At 45.5% G+C, this 18,848-nt stretch overlaps 1 protein-coding gene across 1 annotated transcript in view; it reads right to left on the minus strand.

Annotated features, from left to right (window-relative positions):
* The window catches only part of CAPN14 (calpain 14), a 42,933-nt gene extending 25,991 nt beyond the window's left edge, over positions 1–16,942 (minus strand). Inside the window, exons 1-5 of the mRNA XM_030921272.1 lie at positions 16,853–16,942; positions 4,317–4,593; positions 2,167–2,236; positions 1,252–1,370; positions 980–1,116 (exon numbers count right to left, since the gene is read on the minus strand). Coding sequence (XP_030777132.1) covers positions 980–1,116; positions 1,252–1,370; positions 2,167–2,236; positions 4,317–4,541 — 551 coding nt within the window. The 5' untranslated portion in view covers positions 4,542–4,593; positions 16,853–16,942. The remainder of the gene's footprint in view (positions 1–979; positions 1,117–1,251; positions 1,371–2,166; positions 2,237–4,316; positions 4,594–16,852) is intronic.
* Positions 16,943–18,848: the final 1,906 nt, after the last annotated feature.

Genomic DNA, 18,848 nt, shown 5'->3' on the forward strand with positions numbered 1-18,848 from the left:
ACCCCTCTTTCCCACCACTTCCTTTAAATGGACCACTCAGATGTTTGCCTGAGAACTTAGTGACCACCTGTCAATCACAGTGAGATCTCCTGGAACTAGTGCCTGCTTGCTTTGAACCTATCAATTAAAGCTGCTCACGGGAAACCTGTTTGGACAACACCCCGGACTCAAGAAAAGGCATGGGTCCACCACAGGTCCATTTTCTCTCTTTCGGCCTGGGCTCCATGACTTCCACGTGCATGTGTGCATATACGTGTGTGTGCATGTGTTTGTGTGTGTGCATGTGTGTGTGCATGTGTGTGTGTTTGTATGTGTGTGCACGTGTGTACATACGTGTCTGTGTTTGTGTGTGTGCATTTGTGTCTGTGTGCATGAGTGTGTATGTGCCCTCCATGCATGCCAAGTACCCTCTAGGGTCTGTAGGTATGAAAAACTCTTAAACTTTCATGTTGCGGTTGTGTGGTTGAAGCTGTGCCCACAATCCGACCGCTGATGATCAGGCTGCCCCACAGGGACCCAAGCAGGTGGATCCCCTGCTGCTGCTCCTTCATCCAGGCCTCTTAGCTGCTGGGGACAGCAGTGATCTCTAGGTTGAGAGAGTTTCATTCAAAACAAGAGGAAGGGGCATTTAAACTGTAGATTAGATGTTCCGAATGAGAAGTGAAACCTTTGCTTAGGTATTCTTTGGGTGTATCTTGCTACTCCTACCTTCCATCCCAGGAGCAAAGGAGAGAATAGACACTCAGAGCTCCTATCCCCCTTAATTCCATCCATTAGGGAAAGGCAAAACTCTTGAATGCAGGTTTAGAAGAGGTGACCCCTACCTAAAAGACTCTGAATACGTTGTCACTTCCATGTCAACTGAGACATGCCTCAGGATCTCATTTCATAAACTTTATCTGACTCCACTCCCCTCCTTCAACATTGAGAGAGAGAAAAAGAAGCGATAGGAAGGGGGATATTTCTGCTGGTTTCTTACTTGGCATAGGCCTTTTCCAGAAGTGCTCCCCAGAACAAGTTCTTGTAGGTGGAGGAGACAAAGAGCAGCTGGCCAGATTCATTTACAGGCAGGCGGTCATCGATCACCACAGGAACCCAGTTCCCGTAGTGCCAGAACTGGAGGGAGAGAGTGGCCCTGGGTGAATGAGGACTGCTGCAAGTGGTGATCAGCCCAGAAGGTGAAGACATGGTCCTCCGGGAACGCTCTTTCCTATGGCTCCCTCCAGGCCGAGGGCCCGCGAAGACACTCACCCAGAACCGGAAGATGCCAGCATACTTCTCAGTGAAACTCTGATTCAGGGGAACAACTCTGCTCAGGATGTCCTGGTGCAAGGTCAGAGCTTGCAAAGCAGCCAAGAACCAGCAGTCTCCTAAGTCAGACAGCACACAGCATCTGCATGAATCTACTGGGGACTTCATGCCTGCAGGAAATGCCCGGTCCCTATGGCTACCCTCTCTGGGCTTGTAGCCTAGTTTCAGAGAAGGGAATTATATACTGGGAAAGCAGATGATGAGTGAGCAGAGCGGGAGGCTGGGAGCACTGGCTGAAATCCAACTTGACACCAAAACCAGAGCCATGTTCCTGGACCAGCTTTTAGATTCCTGAATGCCCTATCCTCAGGAATTTGGACCTGAACTCCATCTACTTTTTCCAAATCTTGGCTCTGAAACTGATTTATGTTCTTCTGGGAAAGCCTCAACCCTTCAGGACCCTATTTCCCTGTCTGTGAAATGGACATCGCTGGACTTAGTCGGGCCCTCCCTGATGACCAATTTACTATTTTAAAAAGGTAGAGTTGAGGATAGATCTGCTTTGATCCTATTCTGGGGAGGCTAATGACTGCTGTCTTAAGAAGGTCCCACTGTGGGAGCTAAAATAGAGTGAGCACATTTTCCAAACTTAAAATTTAGACCTGTAAACTGGTAATGAGGATTATGTGAGGACTTAGGCAGGGTATGCATTCCCACGCATCCTCAGAGGACCAGTTTTTATAAACTTCACAGCAAAGAACAGAGCATGTCCAGGTAGCCTTCAGGGTTTGCCAGTGAATAGCCATTTTGGGCCTCTCTCCAGTGGGGATCTCTGGATTCTCTTCTTCATCATCCACTCTGTGGCCTGGCCAGCAGGCAGCCTAGTGTCTGTCTCCCAGGGCTGTGCAAACTTACCTACCATGCCCTGGCACAGATCCAGCCTTTTGGTCTTGGCAGAATAAAACTGGGGACTGCTGTGCAGCTCCTGGGGGAGACAAACAGAATTGTCATTCTGACCTAGAACAAAAAAGCTCCTGGAGCTACAGTGACCATGTTTTCCCATACCCCCAAACTGGACTTACGGGGACAAAGATACAGAATATATGTGTAATCAGTGCTGTCCCAGAAGATCTGGGATACAGAATTCTGTCCTTTTTATTTCTCATTCCTTCTTACAGCTTGTGTAAGTCAGAGCCCTGGACTCTGTAGATATTGAGAAATAGCACTTACACCAAAAATACCTTTTCTTAGAGTTTCTATTAAAAATGGAAACACTTTTATAGGAGGCATTTTTGGTTTTCCTAGAGATCTTCTCTTTCTCTTTATTCTCCCCTACTCCTCCTTCCTATTCCTGACCCCTAATAAGATGGTCCTTTGGCTTTTCCTGCTGAGATGCAGGCTGGGGTGGGGTGGTAGGGGGGTGGTCTCTGCTCCGTGGCAAGATTTATATCCTTCAGTCTTTGCGTGGACACAGTTTCCCCAAGAGTCAGTTGTAGAACAGTCTCTATGTCAGCAGTTCCCAGGATTTTCTGAGAGAAGTGGGATCTTGGCTGCCATGTAGTTTAGGAGGCTCACTGCAGATTGTACACACAGTAGGGACTACATAAGTCTGGGGCTGCAGGTATCGATGGTGATGGGTGAGTAGGGAAGAGAAAAGGAAAGTCTGTGGCACAGGCTTAACTTTACCCTATTCGCTAGCCACGTTCCTGAAATCTTGTATGTAAATGAAGTTTCAGGGAGATGGATTACATTTGAACACATTAAGAAGTTGCTTTTTAAAGGAATTGATGCATTTTATAGAGTGAAGAATATTTTTCTAAAGTGATTAATAGCTTCTTAATTTACATGTTTCACGAGCCTGTTTGGGGGGGAGGAGATTGGAGAGATGTTAAAATTTATCTCTCTGGCAGATGGTATTGGCTGTGACTCAGGAAGCCTTGCCATCTCAGATGAAGCTAAACAATACCTTGATATATTTCTGGCTATAGCTATTCTGCATATTTCTGGGCAGGACTGAGGGAGGGCTACATCTTAGACTACTCTCAAAATCACCCCTGGTTTTCTCCATCTGGAAAGTGAGAATGTGGGAATGTACCCAGTTCCCTTCTCATGGAGATCAATGACAGTAAGACCTGGTGTGATATTGTGAAATATATATTTGGTCTTCATTTGCTCAGTTTTCTGACATTCAGCTCCTAAAACCTTGGGAACCTCTAGAGTGAAAAGAGTGTCCTTTGTATGCTAATGATTGACTGGTGACTGGTGGTCCCTAGGTAGCTTCAGGATAGGGTCTGGTCATTGGAAAGACCAAGGCAGGTTTAGAAGGTTGGGACTTTCAGCCCCACCCCCTGACCTCTGGGGAGGGGAGGGAAACTGAAGGTTAAGTTGATCACCAAAGGCCAATGATGTAATCCATCATGCCTAGGTAAAAAAGCTTCCATAAAAACCCAGAAGGACAGGGTGTAGGGGGCTCTGGATATCTGAACACATGGAGGTCCCTGGAGGGTGGCACACCCAGGGAGGGCATGAGAGCTCCACACCCCTTCCCCATGCCTTGCCCTATGCATCTCTTCCACCTGGCTGTCATCTGCATCCTTGTAATACCCTTTATAATAAATCACTAAATGTAAGCGAAGCATTTCTCTGAGTCCTGTGACCCTCTCTAGCAAATTAATCAAACCCAAGGAAGGGATCATGGGAACCACAGTCCTGATTTATGGCCAGTCATGAGAAGTACAGGTCACAACCTGGGACTTATGATTGGCATCTGAAGTGGGGACAGTCTTATGGGATGAACACTCAACCTGTGAGATCTGACTCCGTCTCTAGGTAGACAGTGTCGGAATTAAATTTCATTACAGAATAACCAGATGGTGGCCACCAGAGAATTGCTTGGCATGTGGGGAAAACCTCCCACACATCTGGTGTTAGAAGAGTGTGTTGTGTTGAGTGGAGAGGAGAGAGTAGGAAAAAGCCTGTTTTTTTTCTCCCATATAACTTAGGTGTAGTATCTGAAAGCCTAAACCCTGGGGCAGGAGGGTCTGGGCTGACACATTTTGCCTCACCGGGGGCCTCTTCCACTGCAGGCGGGGTGGCAGCTTCTGCAGCAGAGAGCCGCTGCCGATGGAGCTCAGGGTGGCCGGGAAGCTGGTGTCTTCAAAGAGGCAGCCATTCCTCAGGCACTCTGCCAGCAGGGCCTCGAAGTCCTGTTGGGGGAGCTGTGGAGAGGCCCTCCTAGAGTACCTTGGCCCCAGCTTCCATCTGCATGGGAAAGGTGGCCACAGAGACATGGCAGGCAGTGGGTACAGTCCTGTGAGTCTTCCTGAGGAGTCTCTGCTGCTCCTGAAATGGACAGAGAACGGTCAGTTTCCTCACTTCCTGCTTGTGCTTTGCCATTGCCACAGAGAGGAAGGGAAGGATGGAGAGAATGGGAGTGGAGAAGTCAGCTGGTGAGAAAGAGACAGAAGCAGGTGGTTCGATTTTGTCCCAGACAGTGGGGGTCTTTGAGCACTCACTCAAGCGCTTGAGGACCTGGTGGGGGATCAGGGATCTTGTGGCAAAAGCCTACAGAAGGGAAAGGTCTCTCAAGCCTCAGGGCTGAGTCCTGGGCCTCTGACTGCACCAATGTCACAGGGGTCCCTTCTGCTTAGTGGGGAGGCAGGAGAAGAGAAGCAGGAAGCTGGAGCTCAGTCCCCTGGGCTAGAGGGTCCTGTGCCTGCCAAGGTAGTGGGGAGTAGTGGCTGTCTGCTGAGGGCCTCCACCAGGTCTGCCAACTCCTGCCTCCCAGCTACAGACACACAGCCTTCCTCCTGCTTCAATGTCCTCCTTATTCTTCCCTGCAAAACCTCCTCCTACATTATCTTTTTATTTTTTTTATTTTTTTTATTTTTAGTTTTTTGAGACAGAGTCTCATTCTGTTGCCCAGGCTGGAGTGCAGTGGCGCGATCTCAGCTCAATGCACCCTCCGTCTCCCAGGTTCAAGCGATTCTCCTGCCTCAGCCTCCCGGGTAGCCGGGATTAGCAAGGCCGCAGCAGATGCTGGGGGCCAGCAGCCTCCGTGCGGGGGCCTCCCAAGGACGTCTCTCCCATCCCAGGAGCCCCTGGGTGCGCTCCGGGTCAGGGGTAAAGCCCCAGGCTCCAGCACAGGGTGCGCTGGTCTCTCGTGGAAGGCCCGCATGGGCAGTTGCGGGCCCTGGCAGGGCTGCAGGTTGGCATGGGCAGGCCGGCAGAGCATCAGATACAGATGCCCGCCACCACACCCAGCTAATTTTTGTATTTTTAGTAGAAATGGGGTTTCGCCATGTTGGCTAGGCTCGTCTTGAACTCCTGACCTCAAGTGATCGGCCCGCCTTGGCCTCCAAAAGTGTTGGGATTACAGGCATGAGCCACTATGCCCAGCCTACATTCTCTTTAAAAAGAAATCCTTCCTTGAAGACTTTCTTGCTAATGTAAAAGGCGGAAAGAAATCACACACACATATTGTGCCAAATACCAACAACTGCCGGTACATGCCCATTCTCCCCTTTTCCTTGTTAACAGAATTCCTGTTTTGATAACCCGGCTACAAAACTTGATTTCCTGGAGCTTCTTGCAGGACAGGTTGGCTACACAATATAGTTTTTCATTTTACAGTTGCAAAACCATGAATCTTATCCAGCCCCACCCCCCCACACCCCCATTTTTCAGGTGTTACAACTGAAACCTGTCCATTCATTCATCAAAAATTTTACTGGGAACTTACCATTTGTCAGGCTTGAGCTAGGCACTGCTCACCAAAGACAGTCCCTGCCCTCATGGCTCTTACAGATTAGAGGCTGGGAGAGCGGGAAGGGTGAAATGATCTTTCTGGTGCTATACAAGGAGATTTTATAAGGGCTGTATTCAGAACCCAGAGCCCTGACTCCCATAACAATATTCAGCTCTCAGTGCTACAAACTGCCTATTACACCCAGCACAGTGTTTGGGACAGAATGTACACGCACTAAAAGTAACTCGCAAACATGCTTATACTGAGTGTGAGTACTCCCTCATGGCTGTAGGAGTGACCTGGGGTCCTCTCCATTTGTCAAGGTCCTGCCCATCCCCCAAAGTCTAACTTGAGTCCTTTCCCCAGGAAGCCCTCCTTGAGTGCCTGGCATTCGCTGAGACCCCCTCTGTCTATTGACCCACTGTCTACCCATTGGGCACCCTACTGTCTTGGTGCTTCTCAAATTATCACTAGTGAAGGGCCTATGTTCTTTTATTTCCAATTTGTCATAGAAATTTAATGAAAATGAATAAACAGAAACGCACAATTTCAAAAGATGTATAAAATCAAGCCCACCTTTAAAATTTTTTCAGGTCAGGTGCAAGGGCTCACATCTATAATCCCAGCACTTTGGGAAGCCAAGGTGGGCAAATCACTTGAGCCCAGAAGTTCGATACCAGCTGGGGCAACATGGCAAAGCTTCGTCCACGTAAAAATACAAAAATTAGCTGGGCATGGTGGTGCATGACTGTGGTCCTAGCTACTTGGGAGGCTGAGACAGGAGGATCACTTGAGCCAGGAGGTAGAGGTTGCAGTGAACAGAGATGGCGGCACTGCGCTCCAGCCTGGGCAACAGAGCAAGACTCTGTTTCAAAAAAAAGAAAAAATTAGAGCCAACAAAAATTAAATTAAATTTAAATTATTGGATCAATTGCTATAAAAGTTTCTAAACACTTGCTCTCAGTTTTGTAGGTGGCTCATCAAGCACTGCTGGTGACCGGTTGGTGGAGTGGCCCCACTGTGGTTCTGCTCTGAGTGATGCATGCATAGAAGCCTCTTCTGCCTAATACTGGCTTTTGAATCCCCTGCAGGATTAGCACTGCTGGAATGTTGTTTGCCTCACACCCTTACCTCTGAGACCTGAGGGCAGTCCATTCCTGGCTATTCTTATTTGTCAGGGGTGCCTGTGTACTTCCTGGGGGAAGACCCAGCCCCCTTCTAACCCAGGTCACAGAGACTCAAAAGCTGTTACTCAGGTCTTGTGTTTTTCCCTGAAGTTTTTTTTCTTTTTTCCTAATGTGGATGAGTAGGCAAAGCTTCCCCCAGGCTTACCCCATTTTCTTCCCAAAGAGTTTCTTCTACCACATTTATAAACAAACTTGAGGCCTCACAAAGGCAAGGTCTCCCTTTTTACCCCTTCAAGCCTTTACAACAATCCTTTACTGCTTGTCCTGTGAAAAATGATAGAGGGTCCCCTGGCTTCAGAACCTCACTCAGGCTCATGCCCTCCTTACCCAGTGCTGGGTCATACTTGGATTCCTCTTCAAGCCTGCAAATACTACATTTCGTGACAAGCACAGTACATCATGGGCTCAGGAGACAAAGGTTCCTCTCGCCCTCCAAAGTTTAGAAAGAGGCCACATGTGTACACACACACACATACACACACATCTTATTTTTAAATAAATATTTCTAAGTCACCTTAGGGAGAATATAGGCCCAGATGAAACCAGTTGGCAGTTCTTGCATGTTTCCTATATATTACAAACCATGGATGAAATGGGCTCATTTTCAGATTGGCACAGCTCTCTGCAAAGGGCCAGATGGGTCTAGGTCACATTTGGAAATTCATTTTGACTACTGTAAGTGAGCAGCATTGGAGCAGGTCCACAAAATAAGACTATGCAAATAGATAGGTGAAGACCAATGGGGCTCAAGCTATCTAAGAATGTGCAGCCTAAAAGCATCCTCCTTGGGCCTCAGAGTTCTTTCCTTGGCTCTCCATAAGCTGCTAGGCTGTTCTGCAGTGTTTTGCATGTCAGGATTATTATTTTTTTTTAAATTAGAGACAGGGTCTCACTCTGTCACCCAAACTGGAGTGCAAGGACATGATCATAGCTTACTACAGCCTTGAACTCCTGGGCTTAAAGGATCTCCTGCCTCAGCCTCTTATGTAGTTAGGACTACAGGTTCAGGTTCATGCCACCATGCCCAGCTAACCTTTTTTTTTTTTTTTTTTTTTGTAGAGATGAGGTCTTGTTATGTTGCCCAGGCTAGTCTCTAACTCCTGGCCTCAAATGATCCTTCCACTTCAGCCTCCCAAAGTGCTGGCATTACAGGCATGAGCCACCGTGCCTGTCCAAAATTTATTTATACTCAGGAAGTAAATAGAGAGTCAGGCTTCGATCTTCACTTCTTCCATGCTGGCTATTCTCCCCTTATCTATAGATGCTGGGGGCTAGGGAGGGCGTTATGATGGTGAGAGGTATCAAATAACCTGGTGCTCAGATCACCTAAGTGTCTTGATCCAGAGGAGGAGGCCTTTGAACGCTAACTGGCTCGTGAACATTAGGAGCATCACTAGACAAGACACCTGTGGATACACCAGCCAGCAGTGCAAACTCCAAACCCCAATCCCTGTATGCAGGCAGGGTTTCCTCATCTCTCCTGATAACCCTCTGCCTATTTAACATGTTAGTGTTTATTAAAAGGTACATGGGAATATTTTAAATGTGGGAGAAGTAACAGACTCTAGATACACCTTGTGTCAAAATTTACTCCTTCAGGTGGGTCTCAGTGGTATTTCAGTAGCCAGTGTGAGTAAGATGACAGAAGCCAGCTGTGCACATCTCTTCCCAAGTCTGTATTCCATCATGCCATGTTAGTACCTTGTAATTGGCCATCATGGGAGTGTCCATACCATGGAACTGGTAAATGCTACAAATCAGAGCTCCGTGGCCTTTAAAAAAAAAATTGAGAGCTAGTTGTTGAATATTACCAGCACAGCACTGGTCAACCTTAAGACAGCAGATTGCCTGGTCCTATGGGATTGTCCACTTGGAAGTTTCCCTGTTGTCCAGGAATATAGAGAGTCCATAGCCACAGGTGAGAATCTGTGAAGGCTTTACAAAGGGTGGTGTTACAACTCATTTGGAAAGAGAGATTGATATCAGTAAAAACATTGACTCTGACAAACTGGAGAGAAATTAATACTATATCCCTGCTATTAAAAGTTCAGTCAGACTGCAGGTTTTTATATATTTGTTCTAATCACTTTAAAGTCAGAAGAATTAGTTTCCACTTAGCTATGAGTTGACTTATTTTCATTTTAAAATCCAAATAACATATTGATTGTGGAAAAATCAAGGGAAAGAAAGGAAATATAAATTACCCATATTCCCACTACTCAACGATAGCCATAGTTAAAATTTTAATGTATACTTTTAGAGAAAATTTTCTATGCTTAATTATTTTTCTAATGAAAGTGAATATAATATTATACATTGTGTTTTACACTTTTACTTGACAATATCTAATGAACACCTGTCTTTGCCAATAAGTTGAATATACAAGAACACATTTAATTATTGCAAAGTATGCCAAATCATAGGTCAACCAAAATTTATTTTTAAAATCTACTGCTTCTGGAATTTCATGTTATTTCTTCTTTTTAACTAAACAGTGACGGTATTACTAGAGTTTATGTCTTTGAGCATATCCTAATTATTTTCCTAGGATAAATTAGGGCTAGAATGAAATTTATTTAACCTAAGAAAAGATATTTACTAAAAAAATCTAGAGGAACACCATACTTTCTGAGGAAAGATAAAAGATATTTCCTTAAAATAAACAGAAGATAAGAATGCTGATTACTACCATTCTTAATCACTTTTAATTGTAATTCCTAGTTAAGCCAATAAAACAGAAAGAAAGAAAGAAAGAAAGAAAGAAAGAAAGAAAGAAAGAAAGAAAGAAAGAAAGAAAGAAAGAAAGAAAGAGAAAGAAAGAAAGAGAAAGAGGGGGAATGGAGAGAGGGAGGGATGGAGGAAGGAAGGAAGGAGCACAAAAATCAGAAAGCAAAAAAAAAATGACTATTATTCACAGAAGAGATTATTTTATGTGTAGAATATCTAAAAGATTTTTTTTAAAACTATAGGAAATAAAAGAATTCAAGAAGGTCAATGAATAAAAGTTAAATACACTATACAGAAACTCAGTGGTGTTCTTTTTATAACAGCAACAACTAACTAGAAAATGTATTAGGAAACCAAGATCTATTCTTCATAGCAACTCAGGTTACCAGTATGAGTAACCTGGTGCCATTAATCAAACACAGAAGTCAATTAGAGGTTCTGTGAGCAAAATGATTTTAGATACAATCATCATAGACACATATGCAATCACCAATGAAATTGTGTATAGATCATAGCCCCAGTATTATTAAACGCATACATGCACACACACACACACACACACACACACACACACACACACACATGATGGGAAGAAAATATGTATAAATAAGAATATGAACTATCTCTGGATAATGTGACTAAGACTTTTATTTTACTTTGTTAAACTTTTCTATATTTTCTGGACTCCTCTATTAGTATATATTACTTTTATCACGGAAAAAAATGTGTTTGATAAAAATACAACATTAAAAAAAGCAAGTCAGTGGTTACCTGGGACTGGGAGAGGGAATTGCCTGGAAAGGAGTGCAAAATAACTTTTGGGGTAATGGAAATGTTCTATATTGACTGTGGTGGTTGCATCTGTATATTTTTTCATCAAAACTCAATGAACTATGCACAACACACTTAAAAACATGTCCAGACACAGTGGCTCACGTCTGTAATCCCAGCACCTTGGAAGGCCAAGGTGGGCAGATCACTTGAGGTCAAGAGTTCAAGACCAGCTTGGCCAACATGGCAAAACCCCATCTCCACTAAAAATACAAGAATTAGCTGGGCGCCGTGGCAGGCGCCTGTAATCCCAGCTACTCAGGAGGCTGAAGCAGGAGAATTGCTTGAACCCAGGAGGCGGAGGTTGCAGTGAGCTGAGATCCCACCACTGCACTCCAGCCTGGGTGACAGAGTAAGACTCTGTCTCCAAAAAAAAAAAAAAAAAGGTACATGTTTATTATACATAGTTGTTTCAAATCAAAATTTTAAGTTTATATAGAAAAACCAGGGGATCAGCCTGACTCCTGTCCCACTGGCATCATCATGCTGAACTACTGCCTTGATTTGGAATAATAGTATCTGCCCAAATCCTGGCTTTCCTTGGTGGTGGCTACTTTTTCAACCACCTCTGAAGCAGTTGAGGACTGTGGGCTCCATTTTAAAGTGGGAAAAACTGAGACTCTAAGACATGGAAAGGAGCTTCCCAGTAATTTCACCAGAGTACAAAAATAGAAACTAATTCCCAGGGGTCCATACAGTGTCTTGAGTCCTTGCCCTGATGTTCAGTTCATTCACATGTTTACTGAACACCTACTATGTGCTAGACAGTATGTCTCAGGCTGGGAACATAACACCTGGCCTTTGATCAACCTATAGGGGTAGTGTCAGGTCTCTGGAAAGGAAGCTAAAGAAATAAGTACCATGCACTCACTCACATGAACCTGTAGAATCCTCCTGGGGGATGATGGATTTCCAGAGAACTCTGGCATCTTGCCACAACTCACTAAGTTGTCTCAGGCAAAATTGGAGTCAAAACCTAGGCTCTTTGTACAAGACTCTGTCTACATGATAAAAAGCACCAGATTGAAAAACAATCAATTCCTTGTTCTCAACAGTCGCAACAAAAGAACAAGACTAACTATAGGCTTTGCTTGATTTATCGTAAGCAGGGATTGTACTTCTTTTGTGTAATAGGCGGTGTGCAGTGGCCATGGAGTGCTAGGTTTGGAATTAGAAAACCCAGAAGGCAAGTGGGTTTGCTGCCTCTTCCCATATGCCCGTGTGCTGACTCCTTTACCCTCTCTGAGCTGGCTTCCTCACCCTCAATACGGAATGACGTATACTGTGCCTATTCTCAGAACTCAAAAGACATAACCGTGTCAAAAGACTTGACGAAAGTCTAAAGTAGGAGTTGGCAAACTACAGCCTGGATAAATAAAGTTTTACTGAAACTACAGCCATGCTTATCTGTCTGGTATTGTCTGTGGCTGCTTTTGCATTACAACAGCGGAGTGGAGTCATTGCCACAGAGTTCTTAGGGGCCACAAGCCTAAAATATTTACTATGCCATCCTTTACAGGCAAAGTTTGCTGAGCACTGCTCTAAAGCACTATTTAACCAGGTAGATTGCTGTTGCAGGGCTAAGCACAGGGGTAAGCTCCAAGTAGGAATTCACAGATTAAAATGTGGTTGGTTGAATCCATCATTAAGAATTTATCTTAATGCAACAGTTTTATCTCTAATTGATTCGTTGACTTTTTAATTGACCCTTAACATTTACAGTTGCATTCATGTCTCAAAACACTTGCAAATGTGGCCTGCAGTTTCTCTCTGCTAAAGTTTCGCGTCTAATCCCGTATTTAGATGTGATAACATCAGGCATTCCTGGGCAGTTTTCAGGTGGTTCTGTGGTTACTGATTATGAACAGGAAAACCAGCATCTCTACGTATACATCATGACCTGTTCATAAAAGATGAAATGATTTTGTAACATTAATGGTTTGAAAGACTTTAATTTTTTTTTTATTTTTTTTACTGTTTAGACATCTGTCTGCATTTAGATCAAGTTTCTAACAGAAAACATCAAGCATCATTCTTCGTTTATTAGAGCAGACATTTGCCTTTCAGGAAACAATGACAAAGGTGGCCCAACTGTGAGTTCTTGAGGGCAAGAATGGTATAGGCTTTTTTTTTTTAATCTCTAGTCACATAATACCATGAATAAACAGATGCTTGATAAATGCTGGCCAATTGACTCACTGATGGAAGGGATGGATGTTTCTTCACTTGGAAAATGTAAGGAACAATAAAGCATGCCCTCCCTCCCCTCTTATGAAGCTGAACTGAGATAAAGGAAGTTAAAGACTTCCTGTGAACTGTCAATCACTTGGCTGCTCTTCTGGAGTCTGATCACATTGCTGGGGCCTGATTTAGGTTGAGGGAGCCTCTTGAACATCCTTCCCCTCCGAAATGCTCATCCAGGCTTGCCTGAGGGCTCCTTTCCTGGGTGGTATGTGGGATCCACGTCAAAGCAACCGGGGAAGCAAAACCAAGGTCAGACCTAAAAGAAAAAGGAGTCTCCAAAGGGAACATGCGCCTTGGGAGAAGGTGGGGGAGAAGAGGCAGGAAGTCCCTTAACTGGCAATCCCAGGGTGGGCATCCCCTGGGCTGACTGCATGCCTCTATGGAGGTCTAAGAACTCAACTGGTGGAGCTCCCTACTCACCCACAGCCACCCCACTTCCATTTGACTTTATGAGACACTGCATAGCTACAAATCTTTGCAGAGAAGAAGACTCCCTGGAGCACGAGTTGTCATGACCTGGACACAGCTTTCCCTGAGCACAGGAACAACCACTCGGCCTGTGTGGAAGTTGCACCCTGGCGTTGCTCACTGCAGCTGAATCAAATATGAGGCTAGAAGGAACTTAGTGGTCATCCCATTCAGTGCCCCCATATACAGACAGGACCTCGGAGCAGTTCCAGGGAGGCATGGCCTGCTCAGCCTGACTGTTGGGGGAGCCCTGGGGCATCTCTTCTCTCCAGCACAGGCACATTCTCTTTGTACAACCTCCTCCTAAACTATGACTTCAGTGGGGTCACTCTGTTCCCCTCGAGCTGCCCTGCTCTGACACTTCCCACCCCAAGAGGTAGTGGGACCCTAGTCTGAGAGTCATCCCCTACTCTTTTTCTATCCATTCCCACACTTTCAAAGAGCCAACTCTTCCGATTTTCAAAACAAAATATCAAATGATTCTGAACATTTGACAACACATTTGGACAGGAAAGAGTTTTAAAGCAGATGTAAATTCATTCCTTTTATTTTTTTGCAGGGGCATTCGCATCTTCAGAGAGTCATGGAATTTGAGCTAGATGAGCGGTCAGACTGAGGTAGCTCTTCTCCTCCTGTGATCCTGCATTTGCCATACGACTGGCCATTTCACATCATACCCTCAAAACCACACAGCCCATGGCATCAAGTCCAAATGGCCAGGCTCTTGGTGTGTTAGTTCCTTTCTGTGTACACAAACCCCCACCACAAACCCTCTGCTCTGTCCAAACTTACAAAGGAGATGTCGCTTCCTCCTGACATCTTCTGCCTCAAATCTCCCTCATCCTTCAAAGCTCAGGGCAAATGTCCCCTCCTCTCCAGAGCCTTCTCTGGAAACCTCTTGTCTTCTTCTTGTGGGGCTTTCCTGCCCTTCGCTCACACTCATGAACTGGGGAGAGGATGCTGGTTAACAGCCCCCTCTTCTACCAAGCCCATTCCCCGGCTGGAAGACTTGGCCAGTCATTTTAGGCTCTGATTAACGCTACTCCAGAAAATCAAGGTATGCAGTTAAAAACCCAGGAAAACTTTTGGAAAAAGTAAGCCAATTAGAAACATCTCAAAAAACACAAAAAGAAAAGAAACTATTTGACAGTAAATACTAGAGCTAAACACCTACAAACTATATGATACAATTCCATTACTGCTTATTATCCAACAGAAATGCTTAAATTTATGCACCAAAAGACATGTACATCAATACTCACAACAGAAATATGAAAAATAGGCCGGGCGCGGTGGCTCAAGCCTGTAATCCCAGCACTTTGGGAGGCCGAGATGGGTGGATCACAAGGTCAGGAGATCGAGACCATCCTGGCTAACCCGGTGAAACCCCCTCTCTACTAAAAAAGTACAAAAAACTAGCCAGGCGAGGCGGCGGGCGCCTGTAGTCCCAGCTACTCGGGAGGCTGAGGCAGGAGAATGGCGTAAACCCAGGAAGCGGAGCTTGCAGTGAGCTGAGATCCGGCCACTGCACTCCAGCCTGGGCGACAGAGCGAGACTCTGTCTCAAAAAAAAAAAAGAAAAAAAGAAATACGAAAAATATCCCCAAATGAAAACTACCCAAATGTCCATGAACATGGATAAATATTAATAATATCCATATAAATGGATATCACATCCATTTATACAATGAAATACTTCACAGCTCTGAACAAACAAGAATTACATGCTGCAATATGAATGAGATTCACAAACAATACTGAGTAGAAAAAATTCAGACACAAAAACTCTTTGATTCCATTTACATAACTTTCTTTTTTTTTTTTTTTTTGAGACGGAGTCTCGCTCTGTCGCCAGGGCTGGAGTGCAGTGGCCGGATCTCAGCTCACCGCAAGCTCCGCCTCCCAGGTTTACGCCATTCTCCTGCCTCAGCCTCCTGAGTAGCTGGGACTACAGGCGCCCGCCACCTCGCCGAGCTAGTTTTTTTGTATTTTTTAGTAGAGACGGGGGTTTCACCGTGTTAGCCAGGATGGTCTCGATCTCCTGACCTCGTGATCCGCCCATCTCGGCCTCCCAAAGTGCTGGGATTACAGGCTTGAGCCACCGCGCCCGACCTCCATTTACATAACTTTCTAAAGTGACAAAACCAATCTATATGTTATAAATTAGCTTAGTGGCTACCCTTGAGGTCGAGCGATCTATCACCAAACCAATTATACCACTGATAGTTACATCAATTCCATTCCTTTTCTACTGCTTGTTTTGATAGTCAGGAGAGAGATTTACAAGGGAGTTTGAAAAGTGGGAGAATCAATTCATTTCAACAAGGCTTTATTGCATTGCATGCTTCCCCATGGGCCAGGCATTGCCCTAGATGGTAGGGGTACAGGATGGATTAGACAGAATTTCTGCCCCCGAGGAAGTCACAGTCCAACGACCAGGCTCACACTCTAGAAAGGGCCCTCACTCTTCAGGATGAGGCTCCCACTCTGTGAAATGGCCAGTACCTAACTCATCCAAGAATTCTCCCCCTAGAAAATCAAAGGTACCCCTCACCCTATCAGGCCTGAAGTACCCAGGCTGAAAAACGTAGGTACCACCCACCAAAACATTATCATCCTGTGCCTCCATAGAAGAGGGTTATAAGCGGAACTGAGAGCCGACTGCCTCCCTCCGGAGTCCTCCAGAGCCTTGATGAGTGATTTCCAGTGCCCATAGGCCAGCAGACCACCCAGACAAGGGCAATTTTGAGATTTCTAGTCTAGGCAAAGGCCGTGCCAAGCACCACACTGACAGCTATCATTTGAGGCACAATTTCACTCTTACGGTGTGGTCACCGTCCCAGTGTGTTCTTCACATCTAATTTCATAGAGGAAGTCAGCCCAGCCCCACTGCTTATTAGAACCAGAGAGCAGTCGGCCTCCTTGACTCTGAGGATCCCATAAGGCCTCAGTGAGGAACTGGCTGCCTCCAGATTCCCTCTTACCAGGAGGCTCAGGAGACTACTGGATCAGCCTGTGTTCTGGGAAATGACAGCACCTAGCAGCATCAATAACTCTACTAAACAACTTCGAGAGAAACCAGAGCTGGAGGGACCTCAGAAATTACCCAGGCCCAAACATACTCCCATCTTTTTTTTTTTTTTTTTTTTTAATGAGGAGATTGGGGCGAAAGTCTATTCCTGAAGTTTATTCCTCAAGGTCACACTAATAAGTGATGGCAAAACTGAGGACAAAATTGAAATCTCCAGACTCCAGGGCTTTTTCTGTATATACTCACCTACAAAGCTCAAACCAGGAGAAGCAAATACCTTCCTCTCACCTTCTAAACCCAGACCCTGTAGAGTCTCACAGGGCCTCTGGGCTAACTTGGACCCACCCTTGGAACTAAAGAAACTTACCTGCACAGGAGATTTTGCTTCTTTAAGCACCTGGGTAGGCTCTAATCCTGGTGCAGTCAGAAGCCTGTAGCCTGAGACCACCTCTTATATATGGGTCCTTTCTACACATGGTGTTTGGCCAAGAATTTGCAACCCCACCTCCCAGGACCTTGGCTCCTCCCCACGGTGTGTTCTCTGGAAGGGAGTGGAGTACCCAGGGCTTTGTGACTGGATTACACAAATCCAGTTATTTCTTTAGAACACCATACAGAGAGAACCTGTTCCAGTAATGCCTTGATGAAAGAGTTAGTCATCTTCTCACTTTCAGCCCTGGGGAGGGTATCTTCAGGTGAGACCTAGAAAAGCATCTCACTTGCAGGAGCACATGACCCCACTTGCTCACCTCCCCACCACTCCCAGGACACCAAAGAACCAAGACAGAGATTCCTGTACATCCCTATGTTTAAACTAACATTGACAGAAGCCTAGAAAGTATTTTTAAAGAGGTGACTGTGGGTTTTCTTTTACGATTGTCAGAGTCTGATGCAGCACTCAGGGATGTCTCCTGCTAAGGAGGAAATCTGTGATTCATTTGTGCTATTGAGATAGCTCCCTCTTCCTTCCCAATCTACTTTCCACATCCCCCATTTTGGCCATCTGGGACTCAGAACATTGGCCTCCCATTGGTTATCTCCTCACAGTTCACCCTGGGTCCCATTGCTCCAAATCTGGTTGTTCTTCCCTTAAAGTTTTTCCTGGCCCTCCTGTGGTTGCTCTAGACTTCTTCACTCCCCACCCCCACCACTCCCAAATCCTTCTCCTAGGCTTCTGCCACCACTTGCACAGATTTTCATCAGAGCAGCTTAGTCGGTTCCAGCTTGCCGGCCTCCACGCTTGCACACCTAGGATCCCCATACCTACTACCCAGGAGGTGCTCAATATGTGTCAGTGAAATCAGAGTCCTCTTCCTCCCTGCCTGCTTCTTGGCGTTTGCCTTGACTCTAATCTCTGCAACTCAATCATTTTGTGTGATTATCACTCCACTCATTTTATTAGTACTGATAAATTAACTAATATTGAGAATAACAGCCAACATGTTTTGAGCACTTATGACATGCCAAGCACAATGCTAAGCACATTGCATGCAGAATCTCATGGAATCTTCACAACTTTGTGAGGCTATTATTATCCACATTCTACAAAAAGAAGACGGAGGCACAGCATGGCAACTCGCCCAAGATAACCACAGCCGGTAAACAGCAGAGATGGGGCTAAAGTCCCAGGGAGTCAGGTTGCACTAACTTTTTCTCATCTTTGTCAAGGAATTGTCTCCCTGCCACTGTCAAATCAAATCCAAAGCTTTCTTCCTGAGCGCAACACTTTCTGGAGCCTTCCCCCTGCCTCATGCACGAAATAGCCACCCTTCCTCGCACAGGTCTGAAGGTGTTACGGGGATAGTAGAAGCAGTGGATTTAGGAAGACCACTATTATTATTGATCTGTCTCCCAGATATAACCTTTTCATTTTCATCTCCTCATCCTGGCCCTTAGTTATCTTCCCCCTTCTATTCATCATCTTTTCAGGGACTCCAGATGAGGGGCTTCCGTTCATCCCTTGGGATAGTACCCCGCACCTGGCACAGGGCTAGGCTCACTCTATGTCTGAGTTGTTGCTATGGTCATCACTGGGCTTATTATAAATTGTACTGCGGATTCACAGAGCCATCCAGGCACAGAGGGTAAGGACCAAGGGCCATTTCCTCCCGTGACAACTCTTGAAAGTTATTGTCCTGGGTGATAGGAAACAGATGGCCAGGGAGGCTCACCAGCCTTGCACAGCAGCACTGTGGCCTTTTGACATCTCAGAGGTCATACATCCCTTCCCCAGGCTTCCGACTGTCACCCAGGACAGACTAGTATGCCTGAGAAAAAGGCAGTGAACTCAAGTGCATCTGGTATGAGCCTTCTGTCTCTGCAAGGCACAGGCAGTCCTGACCCACAGTGGGCTGTGGACCAGA

Source organism: Rhinopithecus roxellana, chromosome 17 (genome assembly GCF_007565055.1).
Source record: "Rhinopithecus roxellana isolate Shanxi Qingling chromosome 17, ASM756505v1, whole genome shotgun sequence".
NCBI lineage: Eukaryota > Metazoa > Chordata > Mammalia > Primates > Cercopithecidae > Rhinopithecus > Rhinopithecus roxellana.